The 20,762-nt window shown below is 45.8% G+C and overlaps 1 protein-coding gene across 1 annotated transcript in view; it reads left to right on the forward strand.

The window, feature by feature from the left end:
* Positions 1-20,762, forward strand: part of DNAH1 (dynein axonemal heavy chain 1) — a 73,409-nt gene that overhangs the window by 30,970 nt on the left and 21,677 nt on the right. Inside the window, exons 28-52 of the mRNA XM_019619889.2 lie at positions 847-1,010; positions 1,480-1,593; positions 2,192-2,380; positions 3,191-3,296; positions 4,273-4,386; positions 4,706-4,855; positions 5,409-5,495; positions 5,601-5,787; positions 5,906-5,997; positions 6,506-6,660; positions 8,221-8,398; positions 8,616-8,810; positions 9,266-9,385; positions 10,006-10,164; positions 10,445-10,546; positions 11,676-11,816; positions 12,267-12,427; positions 13,288-13,445; positions 13,575-13,748; positions 14,084-14,122; positions 15,204-15,382; positions 16,124-16,354; positions 17,706-17,902; positions 18,767-18,902; positions 19,703-19,911. Of these exons, the coding sequence (XP_019475434.1) occupies positions 847-1,010; positions 1,480-1,593; positions 2,192-2,380; positions 3,191-3,296; positions 4,273-4,386; positions 4,706-4,855; positions 5,409-5,495; positions 5,601-5,787; positions 5,906-5,997; positions 6,506-6,660; positions 8,221-8,398; positions 8,616-8,810; positions 9,266-9,385; positions 10,006-10,164; positions 10,445-10,546; positions 11,676-11,816; positions 12,267-12,427; positions 13,288-13,445; positions 13,575-13,748; positions 14,084-14,122; positions 15,204-15,382; positions 16,124-16,354; positions 17,706-17,902; positions 18,767-18,902; positions 19,703-19,911 (3,737 nt within the window). The remainder of the gene's footprint in view (positions 1-846; positions 1,011-1,479; positions 1,594-2,191; positions 2,381-3,190; positions 3,297-4,272; positions 4,387-4,705; positions 4,856-5,408; positions 5,496-5,600; positions 5,788-5,905; positions 5,998-6,505; positions 6,661-8,220; positions 8,399-8,615; positions 8,811-9,265; positions 9,386-10,005; positions 10,165-10,444; positions 10,547-11,675; positions 11,817-12,266; positions 12,428-13,287; positions 13,446-13,574; positions 13,749-14,083; positions 14,123-15,203; positions 15,383-16,123; positions 16,355-17,705; positions 17,903-18,766; positions 18,903-19,702; positions 19,912-20,762) is intronic.

The raw sequence follows: 20,762 nt of genomic DNA on the forward strand, positions 1-20,762 counted from the left end.
AGATCTTGTCAGAACCGAGCTTGTCTGTCATCAGATAGCTTATAAATACAGGCAGGACAATCTGCTATAGCAGAAACGCTGACACTGTCCCATCAGAATTTCCAAGGGTTGTGCTTTTGTCCCTTAACCTGAACCACCAGATGTATGCTACCTGAAATCAGCTCCCAAAACCTGCTTGGCTCCATGTATGTCACTACAAGTGGTTGTTTGGAAATGCAGTTCTGCATAGTATGGTTTGAAAAATAAGTAACAAGTTGCCATCATCTTAATCATTAGGACATTTGTTGCCATAAATCTCAAATAATGTGCTAATAATGTCACTGCAAACTCCTGCAGCTTCCTCCAGAGGGGAGCAGAGGGGCAGCGCTGATCTCCTCTCTCTGCTGACAGTGACAGGACATCAGGGAATGTCTTGGAGCTGTGTCAGGGGAGGGTCAGGCTGAGTGTTAGGAAAAGGTTCTTTACCAGAGGGAAGTGGGCATGGAACAGCTCCCCAGGGCAGTGGTCACAGCCCCAGACTGCTGGAGTTTAAGGAGCACTTAGGAAAATAAGGTTTGAACTTTGAAAGGTCCTATGTGGAGTCAGAAGTTGGACATGATGACCCTTTGGGGTCCATTCCAACTTGGGATACTCTGTGATTCTCTGAAGTTCCATGGCAAGTCAGCTCTGAGGCAGCCCTGAGCAGTATTTGCTTCCTGAACATTCGCATCACTGACAAGAAAGAGGCAGATACTGCTGGGACACAGCCTGTGGTCTGTACTTAACAGGCAGTAAGGTTGACTGCATCGTGTTAGTACTCCTGGGCTGTTGGGGTATGGATTGTTCCACGGTGTTTTCCTTACCCAGCTGGCTGATTTGGTTGCTGTGGTCCGTGGCAAACTGTCTAAGATGCAGCGAGCAGTGATGTCAGCTCTCATTGTGATTGAGGTCCATGCCAAGGATGTTGCAGCAAAGCTGATCGAGGAGAATGTGACAAGCGTGAATGATTTCGAGTGGATCTCCCAGCTCAGGTAGAGAGCTCAGCTGTTGAACCTCACCTGGTCCCCCGGCCAGTCTTTATTCTCTTCCTCCATCAGCCGTGTCTGTGACAAATGGAAACAAGTGTTTGCATGATCTGTAAGCAGTATTTGTGAAGCACCTCTAACATCCCTGTGAGAAGTGGGATTCAAGTCTCCTATAGATGCCAGTTCTAAGGCAGACAGACTTAGACACTTCAGCAATAGAGACTGTGCTATACCACAGAGTCTCAAATGCCTCAGTGTAAAAGGGCTTGCTTCTACCTAAGTGGGAGTGCAGTGCTTGATAGAAAACCTCCTTTCAGGTCTGTGAAAACTCTGAACATCCCACTGTGTTACCTTATCTCTTCTTCTCTAGAGGCAAATCATGACATGCAGGTCTCTGAACCCACAGGCTGTAATTCTGATGTATTGTCTGCCAGAAGGCTTATATCTTTCTGGTGTCGTGTTCACTCATCACTAGATCCTACTGGACGAAGGGGGACCTGTACATCAGAGCAGTCAATGCTGAATTTGTGTATGGCTATGAGTATCTTGGGAACACTGGCCGCCTAGTTATCACACCCCTCACTGACAGGTAAGGAAATTGGGTTTTGGGTAGTAAATGTACCTTCTTTTTCTGGAGGAACAAACTTCATGAGAGGTTAAACCAAAAATCTGAATATGTCAGGCTTGGTTCTTAATGTATGTAAATAGAAATCATTCGTACAGTAATGGTCTCTGTGAGATAGAACACCTTGGCATTGGTCCCACTGTGTTCCTAGTGATCAGTGCTCACACTGATTTGCTTACCTTCTTTTGATTCTTAATGCAGCACTCTGACTCGTCTAAAATGCCCTCCTGATAGCTGAGGAGCTCTTCTGCAAACCACTATAAAAAGGATATCTAACACTCTGGAATATGCAGCAGTAATAATAGTTACACCCTTTTGTAACTGTCTTTTTTCTGGGGAGTGAATTTATAGCCAGTGGCAGAAGGATTTATCCATGCAGGCCCTCATGAATACTAATCAAGGCCACATAGCTAACTCCTTCACAAAGTGCTGCATATCTAAGCAGCTCTGCAGAAAAATAAATGATGGATTCCTGCCTGTCTCCATCTGGAGAGCTCATTTCTCCTTTCCTGAAGCCAGTAGTAGAAATACTTCTCATTATCTGGTCTCATCTTTGTTGTAGATGTTACCTGACGCTTACAGGAGCTCTGCACCTGAAATTTGGAGGAGCACCTGCGGGACCAGCAGGAACAGGCAAAACAGAAACAACGAAAGAGCTGGGGAAGGCACTTGCAATCCAAACTGTAGTGTTCAACTGCTCTGACCAGCTTGACTTTATGGCAATGGGAAAGTTTTTCAAGGGACTAGCCAGGTACAACACAGCGTGTCATTGCCCAGGAGTGGGTAGGGATGCTGGTTGCTGAAAATAGATGGGTATTTTTCATAACAGCCCCAAAGAACCAGCAAAGTCACACTAAGAAGGTTGCTGTGTTCCAGCATGAGCAAAGTTACAGAACTGCCAGAATAGGTGGGCAGTCGAGCCAATTAAAACAATAAAAATAGAAATCCTGTTTGTTTAAGGCAACTGGTGCTTTGCACCAGTCCTCTATTAGACACCTGTGCAAATGTTTCCAGCTCTTGCTTTTGTTCTAATATTGTACACGTTGGACTGAGATTCAGCCCAGAGGCAGCTTAATGTTAAGGAGAGTTTGCTGGGTGTATCTGAAATTGAGTATCCAAGAGAGATTGCTTTAAACCCTGAGGAATGCTCTCAGAAAAGCTTTCCTCTTCTCTGTGTATCAAACAGAGCTGGTCCAATTAGTCTGTTGCATGCTGGTGAATCTGAATTAGTTACTCTAACAAATGCTGACACTCTTTTCTCAGATGTTTTATTTGTAAGTAATTATTTTTTAAACCACGCTTTGTGGGAAGATTACCCACCTATACTGCCTTCCAGCTTTATACATAGCCTTCCAAGCTTTGAAAAATGGACTTGACCTGGGATGCATAGTTGGGGTGATGGACTATGGCTCCTGCTACTGTACACTGTGATGCTGGGATGTTGGGTCCACTTGTTCCCCAATATCTGAGTTTATAATTTCTAAGCCTAGCTAAACCTGCAGCAGTGTATTTGCTCCTGTTTGATGTTCCTTTCTCCCCTCTTATTTCTCTTCTTGCTCAGCTCTGGTGCGTGGGCTTGCTTTGATGAGTTCAACCGCATTGATATCGAGGTGCTGTCTGTGGTGGCCCAGCAGATCACAACCATTCAGAAAGCACAGCAGCAGAGAGTAAGTGGGGATGCAAAGGCAGACAACTGTCTTTGCATGCACTGTCACAAAGGGCCAGTTCAGGTGCAGCTCAGAGAGGTATCAATAATACCCCAGCTGTGGCACATTGTGTCAGATTTATTGTGTTCACTGTAGGTGAGTTTTATAACCTCACCTTAGCCTTTACTGCCACTATTGCCCACACTCCAAGTCTCAGCTTGAGATGGTGTGCCAGCAGACTTCAGTGTGGGAGACACTCTGTTAAAGATCCACTGAGCTGATAAAAATTGGAGCTGTGATGCAAGGCAGCCACCGCTCTGCTGTGAGTTGCCCAGCACCACATTTATCTAAATGCATTATCCAAGCTTTAGTGGGTTCATGAAACCCAATGTGAACAGAAAAAAATGCATGCTCATGCACTCACAGTTGCAATGTAAAATGAATTGTTGGCTTTACATGGAGACTCAGCTGTCAGCCATCTGGCAGTCAGCCTCTGCTTTGCTCCTCTGGAGACTCACAGGGGTTAAGACCTGAATCTGTTTGACTTTGACTTGGAATTAGAAACCTGCTGTCTGTGAATTCTTCTGCACTGCTTTATCACCGATCTGAAATTACTGAAATTATACGGATCTAAAAGGATTTCGGTTTCTTTTTGCCCTCTCCTACCACAAATTAATTCAGGTCCAAACTCTCCTGCAGAAAAAAAATTGAAAAGATGTTGTCTGTTTATAGCTGGAGGAGCAGAAGTCTGCTCAAAAAAATAAAAATGTGTTCTATCAGTAAACCTTCTATGACCCTGATTTCTTAAGCAGGGAAAAGTATTGCTGGTAAGAGTGGATTCCTAAGTGGGACCACACTGCATCACCACGGTTGTGTGCAGCTGTGTATGGCTGTGCTTCATAATTTAACTACCGAAAGCCATTATTTTCCTTGTCAAAGATTCAGCTACCTTTCTGTAAGTCAGGCTTTGAGACTGATGACAATTTTTATTTCCTAGGTGGATCGCTTCATGTTTGAAGGAAAGGAGATCCCTCTGGTCCCATCCTGCGCAGTCTTCATCACAATGAACCCCGGATATGCAGGACGTACTGAATTACCAGATAACCTGAAGGTAATGAGAGTAGAAAGCAGAGACAGAAAGAAGAGGTGCAATTCGTGTACTGGATGCTAACCAGACCACCAGTGTGGTCACTGCAAAGTTTAGGAAATAATGTTTTGGAAGGTTTCTAGGATCACTTTCAGCTTTGAATCACATCTGTAAGCAGATGGTTTTCATATTTCAGTCTGCAGGCATGCTATCCCCACAGGTGTCAGGTACACTCATGCTGTGCCCTCAGCACAGTCTGAGACAGAAACTCAGCCTTTTCAATTTGCTGGAAAAAGCAAGAAAAAACTGTGGTTTTATCTTGTGCTGGAACTGTACATTTCAGGCTCTCTTCCGTCCAGTGGCGATGATGGTCCCAGATTACACCATGATTGCTGAGATCTCACTCTATTCCTTTGGGTTTAATGAAGCTAAAGTCCTTGCAAAGAAGATCACCACAACATTCAAACTATTGTCAGAGCAGCTCAGCACCCAGGTAGATGCTTTAATGTCCATGAATATGTTTTACAAATGTGATGTTTTCTCAGTCTAGGCACAGAGTACCTCCCCTATGAAGGAAAGTTGAAAGGATTGGGCTTGTTCAGCTTGGAAAAAGAAGGCTTTGGGGAGGGCCTCACTGCAACCTCCCAGTTCTTGAAAGGAGCTTACAAGCAGGAGAGGAGGATCAACTTTTTACATGATTTGATAGTGATAGGATACGGGGAGATGGCTTTAAACTAAAAAAGTGGAGATTTAGATTAGATGTTAGGAAGAAAGCTTTTACACAGAGAGGTGAGGCACTGTAGCAAGCTCCCTGTAGCAAGAGAAGTTGTGGATGCCCCACTCTGGAGGGGTTTAAGGATTAAGGCCAGGTTGATGAGGCCCTGGGCAACCTCAGCTAGTTGGGGGGCAACCCTGCCCATGGTAGGGGGACTGGAACTACATGATCTTTAGCGTTCCCTCCAACCTAAACCATTCCATGATTTTATGATGATTTTTAGGTGATGCTCACGTACCCAGTAACACTGTCTCCTCTGTGCCTCTTCCAGGACCACTATGACTTTGGAATGAGAGCTGTGAAGACTGTCATCTCAACAGCTGGCAACTTGAAAAAGGAAAATCCTACTATGGATGAGGTAAATATGCTTGTGCTTCACACTGTCAGAGGCTTATGTCACCTTTTCTGCAGCCACAGAGGAGAAGCAGGATCTTTCAAATCACAAATGGTTAAATCTTTGCAGGATCTGATCTGCCTGCGGGCTATCAGGGATGCCAACATACCCAAATTTCTGGAGGATGACCTCAAGCTCTTCGGTGGCATAGTCTCTGACTTATTTCCCAAGATCAAAGAACAGCCTGTCGATTATGGCATCCTGGAAGAAGCCATTCGCAAAGCCTGCATCAAAAAGAGTCTGAAAGATGTTGATGGTGAGGGGAGAGGCTCTCCACAAGCACTCTCTTTGGGCCTTGTGCTTTTAGTCCAGTGCTGTGCCCTAGGAAAGAGACAGATGGTCCCAGACCCACTCTGCTTCATCTTCCTCTGCAGGTTTCGTGACTAAGTGCATCCAGCTGTACGAAACCACTGTGGTTCGTCATGGCCTCATGTTAGTGGGGCCAACAGGCTCTGGGAAGACGAAGGTACGGTTGAAACACTACCTTGGCCCCAGCAATCTGTTGCTCATCTAATAGGACAGAGGGTTAAACTTCGCAGAAGGCTCACACTGCAGCGTTTCCAGCCTCTCTCAGATAGAAACCAGGAGACAAAGATGTTTTCATGCTGCCTTTTAGTACTGACTCATACCCATGGGGAAGTACAATAGTGGCTTGCTCTTTGGAGTTGGGAGGCTAAGCTGAGGCTTACTGGCACTGCTGCAGATTTCTAAGGCTGAGACATACTTTGAGTCTGAACATCTGTACTCAGCAGCATGTGGCACCTCAAGATGCTTTTTCCAAAGGAGATGAAAGTTCCTCCCCATGCTTCTAAAATCCTTCATTTCTATGAATGCAGCTAGGCATCTTCTTGCTATGACATTCTCTTTCCCTGTGTCTCCTTTCTCACTGCCCTTTAAATGCAGTTGCTGTGAGCACACGGCTTTGTTGTTATGGAGCCATGGCCATTTATTCTCTTGCTCTCCTACTTCTGCAGTGTTATGAAGTCCTAGCAGCTGCAATGACATCACTACAAGGTCAGCCTGCAGCCAGTGGTGGGAATTACGAACCGGTCAGCTACTTTGTACTGAATCCCAAATCCATCACAATGGGCCAGCTTTATGGAGAGTTTAACTTATTAACGCATGAGTGGTAAAGTACAAAACCTGCTTTCCTTCCTTCCAGCTTGGATACCCTTATCTTCTGGTCTTGAGGGTCTTCTCTTCAAAGCTGAGAACTCTTTAGGATAGTGGCACAAAATCAAAAGCAATCAAGTTCTTATCCCTCACCGAGCTACAATAGCCAGTCATGACTATTTAAGCTGACATCTTTTATTGTGCACTTGGCCTGGCTGCCAACACATGCCCAGACAGTACAGCAGCTCAGCTGGCAGTATGAACTGCATAACAAGGAATAATTCAATTGCTTTGGAGCGAATTCCTCTGCTCTAAGATAAAGCAGCTTAAAAACTTGCTTTGCTTCTGAAGGAAAGTGATCTCTGTACTGCGCACTTGGATTGTTCTGTATGAATATGCTGGTTGCCTTCAATAATGCTGAGGGATGACTTCCAGGCACAAAGGAGCATTTCATTCCCCATGCCAAGGCGCCTGATTGTCTATCTCAATAGCCCAGTTGTCCTCCTACTGCTTGAGTTTCCATTTGTGGCTCACTTTATCCAGAGGCTAAGGTGTGAGAAGCAGTGTTAATCTCCCCATGGCTCTGTCCCTCACCACTTAGCAACAAACTATTGAGTGTGTTCTATAAACCCAGGGATACTAAAAAGATATTAAACTCATTGCCTCTAGGAAAAGTGGAAGCAAGAAAGCACTACTGATGCCAAGAACCAGAGCTTCCAAGCCTGGGCTCTCATGCATTTTTACTGAAAGTCGTTCCATAGGATATTGAAGTTAAGCTTGATAGTTTATTTGTGATGTAACTCTATCCAAGGGCAGCACACAGTCGCATCAACATGACAAAAAAAAGCACGGCAACCACATGAAACACATTTGCAGACATAAATCCATCTGTTTTAGTCAGCTGAGCTTTAGAGCAGACTGTTTTCTCTTGATCTCAGTAAAATACCCTGGACTTCACTATCACTGTATAAATACATATTTAATAATGGGAGTGGAGTTTAGGGTCTGAGCAGACACTGCACTCCAGTTTTCTGTGTACAGATTAAGTTCTTGCTGCCAAAGGCAGCGTTCCTTGTGTGTCTGCTCTCCTGTTTGCTAGCTCCAGCACCACCTGGATTCAGACACAGCTGATGATGGGAACTTCAGTTATAAAGAGGGTAGAGTCAGTCTCTTTAGCTTGGTTTCATTCTCCTAAACTATAGTTACCCAACTAGAGCATTTGATTTAACAGCATAGTTGTCCTGAGACTACCTCTACACTTGGTAGAAAATAAAATACATTTCCATAGAGCAGATAATTTATGATATGAACTGGATACTTGCAAGGGCTTTTCACTGAGGACAGAGGAAACTCGACATTGTATAGTTAGAAGGTGAAGTCCTGTTCCTAATGGCCAAAGGTACTGTCTCATTGTGCCAACTCAGACTAGATGCATCTCCATTAAAAAAAAGACTGAGATAAGCTTTTACATAGCTTGTCAGCGAGTGAGGCCCAGATATGCTTGGGTGCAGGGACTAAGATAAGCATGGACTCCTGCAAAAATAAGATGGACCAAGCCTTTCCTCCCACTTTTCAGGACAGATGGAATCTTTTCCTCGCTCATCCGACAGGGAACCATGGCCACTGACACTGGCAAGAAGTGGTACATGTTTGATGGGCCAGTTGATGCTCTGTGGATCGAGAACATGAACACGGTGCTGGATGACAATAAGAAGCTGTGTCTCAGCTCAGGCGAAATCATCAAGATGACAGAGGTAACTCATCTCTCCCTCCTTTTGCTGCCTTTTACTTTACACTTGATGTGTGTGATGGACTTGAACAGAAATTGATGTCTCAGCCCCCTTACCTTGGCTTTACCCCTCCTGTGCTGCACAAGTAGCAACAAGAGGGGCCCTGCAACAAAGAGGACAATTTCAACTTCACCAAATTATGCTAAGAGATCCTTTCTTTTTTCCCCTTTGGAATTTCCAGAGTATGACCATGATGTTTGAAGTCCAGGATTTGGCTGTTGCATCCCCTGCCACAGTCTCCCGTTGTGGCATGGTTTACCTGGAACCCAGCGTCTTGGGGCTGGAGCCCTTCACGGAATGTTGGCTGCAAAAACTCCCAGATGTCATGCAGCCCTTCTCACAGCAGCTGGCATCTCTCTTCAGCAGGTTCCTCAAGGTAATCTATCATGCTGTTACAGCCCTTCCATTAATATTTTATTTTCTAATGTCTTATGGACACAATCGTTTCTGGTGCAGCTCCATTTCTTACAGCAGAGTTAGTCCAGGGATAAAATCATAAGAATAAGTCCTGCTATTTCTGCTCTGCTCCTGAACTCAGAACTGCAAAGGAAAGCTCTGAACAGGGCAAACAACAGCAGTGATGTGAGCAGTGACTCAAATGGCAGGCCCCAAAGGCTTCTTGCAGTTAAGAGGCAATCAAGTGGTTTGACTTAATTCTGTCCAGTCAAAATGGTGGTATTTGTGACACAGCAAGAAATGGCAGCGCTCTCTGTTCCACCCTCCCTGCTAAATGTAGCCTGCAGGGAGACAAAGAGAAACCAGAACCCTAGAAGGTAAGCAAAGTTCAACATGCTGGTTGGTGACACTGAGCTTTCCTGCCTCTCCTTACAGGAAGCCATTGGCTTTGTCCGGGGATCTGTGGAGGAGATAATTGCCTCAACAGATGGCAACCTCACAAGGAGCCTCCTCACACTATTGGAATGTTTGTTTCAGCCTTTCATTCCTGCTGAGGTAAGATTTTTTGCTGCTGTTACATGTGTGCACCTGTAACTCTTCAGGGCAGTAAGTCACGTATTGTGAGTGACTGGAATACAAGATGTTGGTGAAGAAAGGTTACACCATAACCTATCTGCATGGCAGAAGGTAATTCAGCTTCTTGTTGAGTGCAGGTAAACCTGAAAGGATTATACTTTTCCTGTTGAAAGAGCACAAGATAAGCTTTAGGCCTACCAGGCTGCAGAAAAGAGATTCGCTTTTATTTACAGCTGAGGGAGTTGGAGAATAGAGTAGAAAGCAGAGATCAGAGCTATGCAGCAAAACACTTCAGGTGGCAGATTCTTTGAGAATTAGAATTGAAGAAGCCTGGAAAGCTTTCAAATTAAAAACCAAGGATTAAATTCTTCTCCCAGCTCCCACTGAGTGACATTAGTTCAGGCAGGGGAGTGTCTAAGGTACATTAGTGAAACAGTGAGTTTTAATCCACAGAATACATCAGAAAGACCTGTGAAAAATAGTCTAGAAAAAAGCTACACATATTCTGAATAGAATCACAAGCAGGCTAAAAGGAGTCTGATTTTTGTTCACTTCAACCCTGCTTGAGAACTTTATTTCTGTTTCTCTGTGGTTTCCAGGGATTTAGGAGGGCTCCCCAGGAGACTGCAGCTCATATCCAAGAGCTGATTGAACCCTGGTTTGTATTTGCCTTGATCTGGAGTGTGGGTGCCACTGGAGATTCCCAAGGCCGTGTTGCCTTCAGCACGTGGCTGAGGGAGAAGATGGCAAAGGAAAAGGTGAGTAAAAAGAAAGCAGATCCTTTCTCAATTATAGAGGAAGTAGTAATGAGGAGCGGGGGTCAGAGTTTCCTGAATGCCTGGAAGGTTTGCTTGGGCATGTTCCTGAAATCTGGTTTACAAGATCTTCCAATTTCAAAGGACCTCTGAGCTGGGAACCCCTGGCAGGAGCAGCATCCTGAAGTCTTTCAGTAAGGCCAATCCACATGCAAATGCAGCTAGACCCACATGCAAACTCAGCTAAGCAGCAGCTGGGTTCACTGTGGCTTCATTCTCACAGATCCAGTTACTTTTCCCAGAAGAAGGACTGGTTTATGACTATAAACTAAATGCTGGACTGAGCAGCACTGAAGATGATCTCGATGAGGACGTCGTTTGGGAGGTAAAATAATTCACTTCCATCTCTGAGATGAGCAATTTTAGGGAGGCACTGAGAAGCAAAACAGTTCTGTAAGATTTGGGAGAATCTTCTCATCAAAGACAAATAAGAAAAGCGTATAAGAAACCAGTGAGAAAGCTTGAAGTAAAACCAAGCATTTCATTAAGGAAGAAAGATAGTTTTTGCCCTCAGGGTTGAGAGACAGATTTTTCAAACCTTAACCAAGATCTTCTACCAGTGCTCAGGAAAGTGAGAGGGCTTTAGAAATGCACCTGCTGCAGGGAGGAGCTCAGATGTAAAGGTCTGTCTGCATTTAAAAGCAGTGCACGAAGTAAAAGAGCTGTGTGCAGCGAAGTCTGGAAGAGGAGCAGGGCAGACAGATATGCCATCTTTTGCACAGCAGATAGTAGAGCAGCAGGGCATGCGAGGCCCATCTGACTAAACAGACACCAGTGGAAGTGAAAAATAAGGAATCGCTCTGATTTCAGGAAGGGGAAGCAAAGTACCAGAGCACTGTGTGAGTGTCAAATGATTAACAGAAGCTGCCAGGGCCATCTCAGTGTCTGAGGGGATGCCATCTGGGGTGCTCAGGAATGTGTTTTTTCTGTCAGTGCTGTGTAGCACATCCCTGGCAAAACCACTGTCTCACTTGTATAGTGGTCCCTGGGGCATTAGCTTGTGGCTTGATCCTAGCACAAGTCATCCATGTCCTATATAATCTGAAACCTCAATGTACCTCAGTGCAACAGAGGTGATGGCACCAAACATGAAGACAGGATCCCAGCAAAACCCTTTTCGGCCTTGTGCCATGTAGACACTCACAGCATAAGCTAGCTTAGAACAGAATTCCACTTCTTGCAGATATCACAAATGCTTTGTCAGTCTTTGATTCCAGTTTTCAGAAGGAAAGGCAAATGTGTCGCTGCGGGGGCAATGATCTCTAACTCTGAGCTACCTCCTTCCTGGAGGGAGCAAGTCAGCTTTGCACTACAGAAGGTAATGGGAAGCAGGACTAGACAGAGGGACTGGGAACCTGATGTCCGACAAGAATCTGAGCTGCTACAGAAGGAGCTGTTATGGGTGAAAGCAGATAAATGCAGATGTCCCCTCTAAATGCACTCGTACCTTTCAGGTGCACTGGGAGAAGTGGCTGGACCCCACAGCAAAGTTCACCATGGTTCCTGATACCAACTACTGTGACATTATTGTGCCCACAGTGAACACAGTCCGAATGGCCCACCTGCTGGAGCTGCTGCTTATCAACTGTAGGCCAGTATGTGCCCACCCTTGTCTTTGATTTTATATCCAACATTTTTTCTTTTCAACAGGGGCACCTTTTCTTCTCCCAGGCCAATCAGAACCTGACAGCTACCTGATGCTTTTAAATTAGTTCTCATTCTTATGGATCTGCATTTCTCTGCTCAGGAGCTGTGCCTAAGCAACAAGAGCTTTCCATTCACTCCCTAGACACCCTGACAAATACACCAATTTCTAGATCTCCTCCCACCTAGGATGATGGCCCATTACTGTCCTTCATTACCTGTTTCTTTCCACTGCATTTCATACCTTTCTTGTTGGATTTCTTCCATGCTGAGAGATACGTTACCCTGCACCTCTTTCCTTAGTGAAAAAGCAAGCCTTCTCTCCTCTCTGATCTTTTGAAAGCCCGAGAAGGGCAAGAACCTGCATTGCCTTCAGCAGGTACTGCTGGTTGTGCTTCTAGGTTCTTTGCATCGGTCCCACTGGCACGGGGAAGACTCTTACAATTACAGACAAGCTTTTGAAGAGCTTGCCTCTCAAATACGTCAGCCACTTCTTGACATTTTCTGCACACACCTCTGCCAACCAAACTCAGGATCTCATTGACAGCAAACTGGAGAAGAGGCAAGTTTCCTTTTGGTTTTTGCAAAGTATCCCTGAGCTTAGTATTTCTATTAGCTTGACCCAGGACATGAAGGGACGGAGGACACATGCATCTGTGGGTAAGAAGCTGGACAAACAGTGGATGTGAGCTAGGGTTGTGGGAGCCAGTTATAACTTGATACAGTGGTAAGAAAGTGGAAAGGATAAGGGAGGGTTTGTAAAAGATGCTCCAATCATACTCCATTTAATTACACAAATGTTCTCAAACCTCAGTATGGAGCACTAACAAAAAACTAATAAACTAATAAAAACTAACAAAGGGGAGAAGACTACTGCTCCAGAGAGGTTGTAGATGCTCCCACCCTGGAAGCACTCAACACCAGGCAGGATTGGGACTGTGAGCAACCTGGTCTGGTGGGAGGTATCCCTGCCTACAGCAGGGGGGGGTGGAACTACGTGATCTTAAAGGTCCCTTCCAACCCAAACCATTCTGTGATTCTATCGTTCATTCTGTGATTCTATCCCCAATCCTACCCCCAGTCTCCACCCATAGTTAGCAGCCTCCCTTCTTCCTTTTCAAACCAGTCAATTTAAAATTTGTAACAGATTCATGGCCTCAAGCTTTATTTTTACATGTACTCGTGCATTTAATTGACAGTGGACAAGAGTGTACAAAACTGTGCCCATATAATTGCAAAGCCCACGCCTCAAACATTACACTAGATCTTTTCCATGCGGAGGCTCATACGTAAAGGGGCTTATGGAACATAAGTGTAAAAAAGCTGAAACTGCTGACCCAGGAAGCCACTGGAGGGAAAACTGCTTTTGAATTAAGAGTGCCTCTGCAAGTCCTGCGTCCTTACTCAGCTCTGTCCCTACAGGCGGAGGGGTGTGTTTGGGCCTCCAGTGGGGCGGTACTTTATATTTTTTATTGATGACTTGAACATGCCCACGCTGGAGACGTTTGGTGCACAGCCACCCATCGAGCTGCTGCGGCAATGGATGGACCACCAGGGCTGGTATGACAGGAAGCAGATCGGTACGACCCAGATCTTTGCCCAGTGCCCCTGGCAAGAGTTGGCCTGTTGATAGATACATCTGGGGAGATTTGTGGCCAGGGTGTTTTGGTTTCAGCTCAGCATTCGGTCCTGCTTTCACACTTCTCAAGGTACGTTTAAGAAGCTGGTGGATATTAATTTTGTCTGTGCCATGGGACCTCCTGGAGGGGGAAGGAATGCTGTTACTCCACGCTTGACGCGTCATTTCAATTACCTGTCCTTCACGGAGATGGACGATGGCAGCAAGAGGACCATCTTCTCCAACATCCTTGGCAGTTGGATGGGTAAGTTCAGCAGACAACTGCCTCTTCCTCATAGTCAACCCAATGTTAATGGGGGTATTATTATTATTAACAATTTAATATTGGTGATCTAATGGAAGTGTTAGACGATGGAACTTGAATTAATCACTTGAAGGTATTCTTGAGAAACTGTTGTTTCAGCCTTAGCAAACAGAGAATTCATACGCTGTTTAGTCTCTGGGCCAAACTATCCAACTTCAACTTTGACTTTCAGTGCTTGATAAAATATCACATAGCTTATGCAATAGATGGTGTGGATATCCTTCAGCTTCACAAGCAAAGCAGTAACTCATTTTTTTTTTGTCTTTGCTTCCTAGCTGGCCTCCTAGGAGAAAGAAGTTATAGAGATCCAGTGCGTAAGTAAGAGCAAAAAGATACAAGAGAGACTGAACAGGCTGGTGGGCACAGCATGGAAAATAGTTTACCTGTGCCTTTAGCAGGCAGACACTTGCCCAGACAACAGCCTTCTGCAGAAGTAAGCCTTCTGTTACTCCCCATCTGTTGCAGTCTGTGGACAGCTGAGCAGGGAAGATCTGATCATGGTGCTACAGCCATCCATGAAAAAAGAAAAAGGGCTCATCTGAAGTGAAATAAGCTCCTCTTGTATTTGACAGGGTGGGAATTTAGGATCATCTTTGCAAATGTGCTCTCCTCTGCAAATCTGCCAGCACAAAGGAATGAGAATGGTGGGCTATGAGAAAGGCAAAGCAGAGCTTTCTGAGTGCTTACAGTATTCACAGGTGCCTGTACCCGACTATGAGCTCAGGGACACTGTGAAGTATTTAGCTGTAATTGAAAAGAGAACTAACAAATTTTGGAAATAGTATCTGAAGTACCAGTGTGTCACAGGGCTCTACGTGCCCAGGAGTGTTGGTAATGATCTTGATTAGAATTAAGGAAAGTATCTTGTACTCTGAAACTAGCAGCTGTGTTTAAATTGTGCCACTGACTACTACATAACAAGTCATCCCTCAGTCATTCTTCAGAGACTTTTCATTTGCTGAGCTCAATGATCTGCATGGTGATTTAGTTCTGAGGGCACCTTCTAGCCTGAAAGTAGCTAAGCCTTCACTGAGGGGGTACAGAGAGAAGTACCTGAGTATTTCAAGTAAGTACCAACTACCTGCTGGCAGTATCTCCCTTTCCTGTGGGGTACACATACTCTTCAGACTGCAGAATTGTGATGCATTCTGCCCTTCTCAGATCTGATCCCCTTCAGAAGGGAAGCTCACTGGCAAGCTCCCTGTTGCAATGAGCTGGGACTTGTTCAGGGCCTCACACAGTGTCCATATTAGGAAACTAGGGGGGAAAAGAAAGTGCATTCTTGGCCAAATCCTAGCAACACTTCTGCCTCTCAGTGCCACCTGTCTGCCCTGCTAGGAGTTTCCTGTCCCAGAGCTGCTACCTTGGCACCCTCTCTGTCTTCTGTCTCTGCAGCTGGAGCAGTTGCAGTCGAAGACTTGAATGAGCCCTTGGTTGATGCCACTATCTACGTGTATCTGACCATCACATCCCAGCTGTTGCCCACACCAACAAAGTCGCATTACACCTTTAACCTGAGAGACCTCTCCAAGGTGTTCCAGGGCATGCTCATGGCTCAGCCCAGCAATATCAAGGTCAGTCCTGCCATCAGCACAACCAGGGAAAGACCAGAAATGTTCCAGCTCACACCTCAGTTTATTGCTGAAGAAGCATCTTCATACTGTTAATGAATTTAGCGATCGATAGGACTCCGAACATCCCACAGCCCAAGGCTTCCTTGTTTTGGAGTATCAGCTGTGTGACCACAGAGAGTCAATGCCATTCACTCCTGTACGGCTGGACACAGCCCTGGGGGACCATGGAGGGGGAGAGAGATTGTCCTGTTAAAATCTTATGCTAATAGAGGGTTCTGTCTTTTCAGGACAGGTCCCTGAGAACCTTGCTCTGTAAGTACAGCTTTGTCTGTAGGTATTGACTCACCACAGAAAGTACTTGGGGACCTGGTTCTGTGCCACACCTGAATAGAAGGATCTTTGCAGAAAATAAAAGAATTTGTGAAAACAGTTTAAATTAAGTCATACTGAGGGGAGGATAAGGACAAATAACATGAAATTTTAGATCTCTCCAAGAAACCTTGGCATGAGGACAAATAGAGAAGGTATTAACTGCAGCTGTAATGAGCTCTCTGCCAAGCAGCTGTTTTGACAAGAGTTGCTTTTGAGAGAAGGGAATGCAGCATCCTCCTCCTGGTTCTTTCTCCACTCTAGCTGCTTTGAAGCAGGAGTGGGGCTGGCCACGTGTTTGGTGGGCACCAGCCTTCCTGGCCGAGAGACTCATAGCACTTCTTTGCTTCTCTCCTGGGGATGTTTTACCAGGACAAACACCACCTGCTGAGACTGTGGTACCATGAGAGCTGCCGGGTCTTCTGTGATCGCCTGGTCACCAAGGAGGACCAGACCTGGTTTGACAACCTGATGAAAAGTATGATGGAAGAACTAGACACCACTTTTGAGGAGGTTGTCCCGTCCCAGCCAGTTCTGTTTGGGGACTTCATGGAACCAGGGGCACATATTAAACTGTATGAAGAGATTGACAGCCAGGAAAAGGTAAGGATCTTGGGGATCTTGACGGTATGAATTATGTTCATCTCTTCCAAGTCTTCTGCAAACAAAAGAAAAGAGTTAATAATAACCACGGGGCTGCTTGAACTGAAGGTACGTGGACTCGCAGACTTACTTAGGGCTCTCGTGTGAAATTCTGCTCCAGATACAGGCAGTGGTTGCGTTTGCTACAGATGGGAAGTTGAGGTGGAACAAGCTGTCTCTGTATTGTCATCCTGGGGGCTGTCTGCTATGCCAAGTCCCCTGAATAAGCCGTACTCAGGAATGAAAAGTGAAATTTGCTGAAGAGAAATGGCACATTACCCCCAAACAATACTACATTTGCCATTAAAGGCTTCACAATTGACCTTTGCAACTAATTAATGTTACTGCCAGATTCCCTGTTGGAAAAGATACTGTGAGTACTTTGGTAGTGGTAATTAAGCAAAGGCAATGAGCAGTGCGTTTTGCACTCATTATCAGAAACAGATGATTATCCTGTCATCTCCCCTCTTGTGATAGCTGTGTGACACGGACTGGTAATTAACTGAGCTTCCCAATCCTTTTTTGCAAAGTAGCTAGGTCTGCCCCCCACTGAGGCGAGCACAGCTGAGGCAGGCAGCTTACCAAGTTGTTGCACAGAGGTCATTGGTCTCCTAGGCAGAGACCTCAGCACTGTAGGAATTCTAGTTGCTGTTACTTGGCTAGGTTTACAATGAGAATCCTGAGGAGCTATGACCAAATCCTGAATATCTTTCTGTCTCGTGTGCTCTGGTCTGAGCATACTGTTGAGCAGAGCTCTGGAAAAGTCAGAAGACTGTGTAATTATCTTTTATAGTGGTTGGACCACAAAAGCAGTGCACCTCTGTGCCAATCTACCTTTTCTACCTATGGCCAGGAAAGTTTCCTTGCCCTTTCAGCACCCTAACCTCTGGATTCAGCAGGCAGGGGTCAGCTATAGAATCAGCAGCCCTCCTAAATACAGATCTTGAAACAGCACAGGTCAGGCAGCCATAAGCTATTTTGTTTTGGATCATTCCTTGCTGCTTTTCCAGGCGAGCAGCATCAGCAGACCTTAGCCTGACTTACTTAAAGGTCTCTATTCAGCAGCTGCTGCCATCACTATCAGCTAAATTCAGCCCAGTTCCTTGGCAGTTCCTATAGGAACATGGAGCAAACAGAGCCATCCCTGCAGGTAGCTCCTAGGCAGTAACTGAGGGAAGCGGCTGCTCCTAGGACCAAGTGAGCACCAAAGTCTGCCCTCCCAGATAGCTACCTGTGCTTGCACACAATTACAATTACACCTCCTCACGATTGCTTGTAACTGTCAGCCATTACCATCTGCTTCTGCCCGTAGCTGAAAGGTGTGCTGGAGGATTACCTGGAAGAATACAACCAAACCAACACTGCAGAGCTGAAGCTGGAGCTTTTCATGGATGCAATGCAGCACATCTGCCGAATCAGCCGGATCCTGCGGCAGGCCCCAGGGAATGCCCTTCTCCTGGGTGTTGGGGGAAGTGGGAGGCAATCTCTCACCAGGCTGGCATCTCACATGTAAGTGATGTGCTCGTATATGTGCTCCACATAAAGTGGAGCAGCTCCATGGGGGCTGCTTCCAGAGATTCTCTTTTCCTGCCCTTCCTGCTACTGCTTCGCACATTTCTGTGGATGCTGACTCTTCAGGTTTAACGCTCAAGAGCTAGAACTCAAGGTAGTGTGTACATCTGCACTAGGAAAGTTGGGCTCTTGCTTGCTAGTAGTTGGGTTGCTGCTGTGTGCATGCAGTGAATGAACAAATGTAATCCAGCCCACATCAGCTCAGTGGCCTATGCAGCACTCAGCATGGCTGTGAGGGAGATGAGGGCTCCTTCCTGGGAGAAGGGCAGCAGGAAGAAGAAGAAGAGAATCACCTGTGACAAAGTAACCAAGTGACACTGACAGCCTGCCATGTGGCATCTGTGAGTCTTGGGAGCCAAGGGCCCTCAAGGGAGAAATGAGAAGAGGAATTAAAATGGGCTGGAAAAGCGATTTTTTTCAATCCTGAATACAGAATGTGATCCTCAAAAACGCAGCCATTATTCCTTGGCAAAACCAGGTGCAGAGTGCAGCATCACACACACAAAACCCTTGGTGAATTGCTTCCTTTTGTACCCCAAGGCACTGGGAAAGGGGTTGCACTTGGGTACTTACAGTGTGACACTGGTAGCTAATGGAGTTATACCTCCTAGCTAGCTCAGGTATTGCTGTGAGTGAAGCATATTCTTGGGTTGATGGCCAAACGTGTCCAAGGACATAGGGGTGCTCAGAACTCTGCAGGAGAACAACTTGCTTCTCCCACATGTCCAAAACGCATCCTCAGGGCTGACAAAAGAAGGCAGTTTCATTGGATGTAATTTCAAAGGCTTCTCTTTCCCTTAGGGCAGAATATGAGTGTTTCCAGATCGAATTGTCCAAGAATTACGGTGTGACCGAATGGCGAGACGATGTGAGGAAGATCATGATGAAGGCAGGCCTTGAAAGCGTACCCAAGACATTCCTGTTTGTGGACACACAGGTATGGGAGCGTTGACTTCTTGTAAGGAGTCAGGATCACATCTTTAAGTTGAAGAATTTTCCCTGAGCAGCTGGGTACAAGATAACATTGGCTTGTTACTGTAAAGTGTAGCTGTAGACTAACTCCTGGAATTCGTGGTTGTATTTCCCATGGGTTTTTATACTGCCATCGTTATCATAGGAACCAGGTTGCTTCAAGCGGTGCCCTAAGCAGAGAGATGAGCATCTGTCAAATGCTGCTTGTTCGCTCATCCTTTTCCCTGCAGGGAGAAGCATATGTGGGAGAAGGGCGGGGGCATTGGAGGGTACATTTAGACAAGTAGATGGATGTGCTGTGTATTTCTGATGCAGCAAGGGCGGAGAGGTGAGTGCAGCTCTGGAGGGAGATCATCCCACAGACTGTGACATGTCCCTATGATTACTCTGCCTCTCGTATCAGTGAGCTTTATCCTAACAGTGAAGTGTTCAGCTGTGATGGAGAAACAAGCACCCTGAGGATGGGGTCTGGTCACAGAGTCATTGCAAGGCATGGAGCAAAACCCCAAGCATAATGTATCTGTAAGGAGACAGTGAATGAGCAACACTTGTTCCCAGACATCTCCGCCTCTGAAGTGGCTGAACATGGCTGTTCAATTGCAGATGCTGGCCCTGAGACATGAATATCCCCTACTGGAGCCCAGCAATCGTAGAAACAATTTCTTATAGCAGAGGCTGTGGGCTGCATTTATCCAGAAGTTCGTTATATGGCATGCAGAGACCCGACTCTCTCATAACTTTTTTCTCTCCACCTCATCTACTTAGATTAAAAATGAGTCCTTCCTTGAGGATATCAACAACCTGCTCAACTCTGGCGATGTTCCCAACATTTACAATCCTGATGATGAAGAGCAGATCATGACAGCCATGAAGCCTGTTGTACGAGAGCTGGGGCTGCAGCCCACCAAGGCCAACCTGATGGCTGCATACACAGGACGGGTTCGCAGCAACATCCACATGGTCCTGTGCATGAGGTATAGCTCAAGAACAGGACAGTACTATCAGTGTTAATTATTCCTTCCCTGTGCTTTGCCTTCACAGGATTTTTGCTTCTCAACTTTGGAAGAGAAACAGGGTTTGCATATTACCTTCCCCAAGGAGGAGATGTTTTTCCTTTTTAAAATTTGCTGGTTTTAAGATGAAGTTTGAGAAGTTTGAGAACATAGAATCATAGAATGGCCTGAGTTGAAAAGGAGCACAATCCTCATCCAGTTTCAACCCCCTGCTATGTGCAGGTCACCAACCAGCAGCCCAGGCTGCCCAGAGCCACATCCAGCCTGGCCTTGAATGCCTGCAGGGATGGGGCATCCACAGCCTCCTTGGGCAACCTGTTCCAGTGCCTCACCACCCTCTGGGTGAAAAACTTCCTCCTGATATCTAACCTAAACATCCCCTGCCTCAATTCAAAACCATTGCCCCTTGTCCCATCAACGTGTTTGTGATACAGATTAAATTCAGGCTTGGAGAGGGGCTGCATGAATGTGTCTCAGCACGTATACCCACAGGAGAATCATTGCCATCAGTTTGGTCTGGTGACACAGTCTCTACAATCCATCTCTTGCTATGGACTTCAGATCATACTGTTTTCTTACCTCCTCAGTGCCCTTCCTAGGGAGGGAGCAGAAAACATCACCACCCTCTTGATCCTCCCAGAGTATACCCAGATGTGATGCGTGACCTGCACCTTACAACATGTGAAACATGCCTAAATTTTCATTCCCTTTCTCCTTCTTCCCTTCGGTATAATCCCTTCCCTATTGCACTGCAGGATTTAAGGATTGCTCTAGGCAAGTGGGAAAGCTGCTTTATCCTTGTACAATCAGTT

This window comes from Meleagris gallopavo, chromosome 14 (assembly GCF_000146605.3).
Source record: "Meleagris gallopavo isolate NT-WF06-2002-E0010 breed Aviagen turkey brand Nicholas breeding stock chromosome 14, Turkey_5.1, whole genome shotgun sequence".
In the NCBI taxonomy this organism is placed as follows: domain Eukaryota; kingdom Metazoa; phylum Chordata; class Aves; order Galliformes; family Phasianidae; genus Meleagris; species Meleagris gallopavo.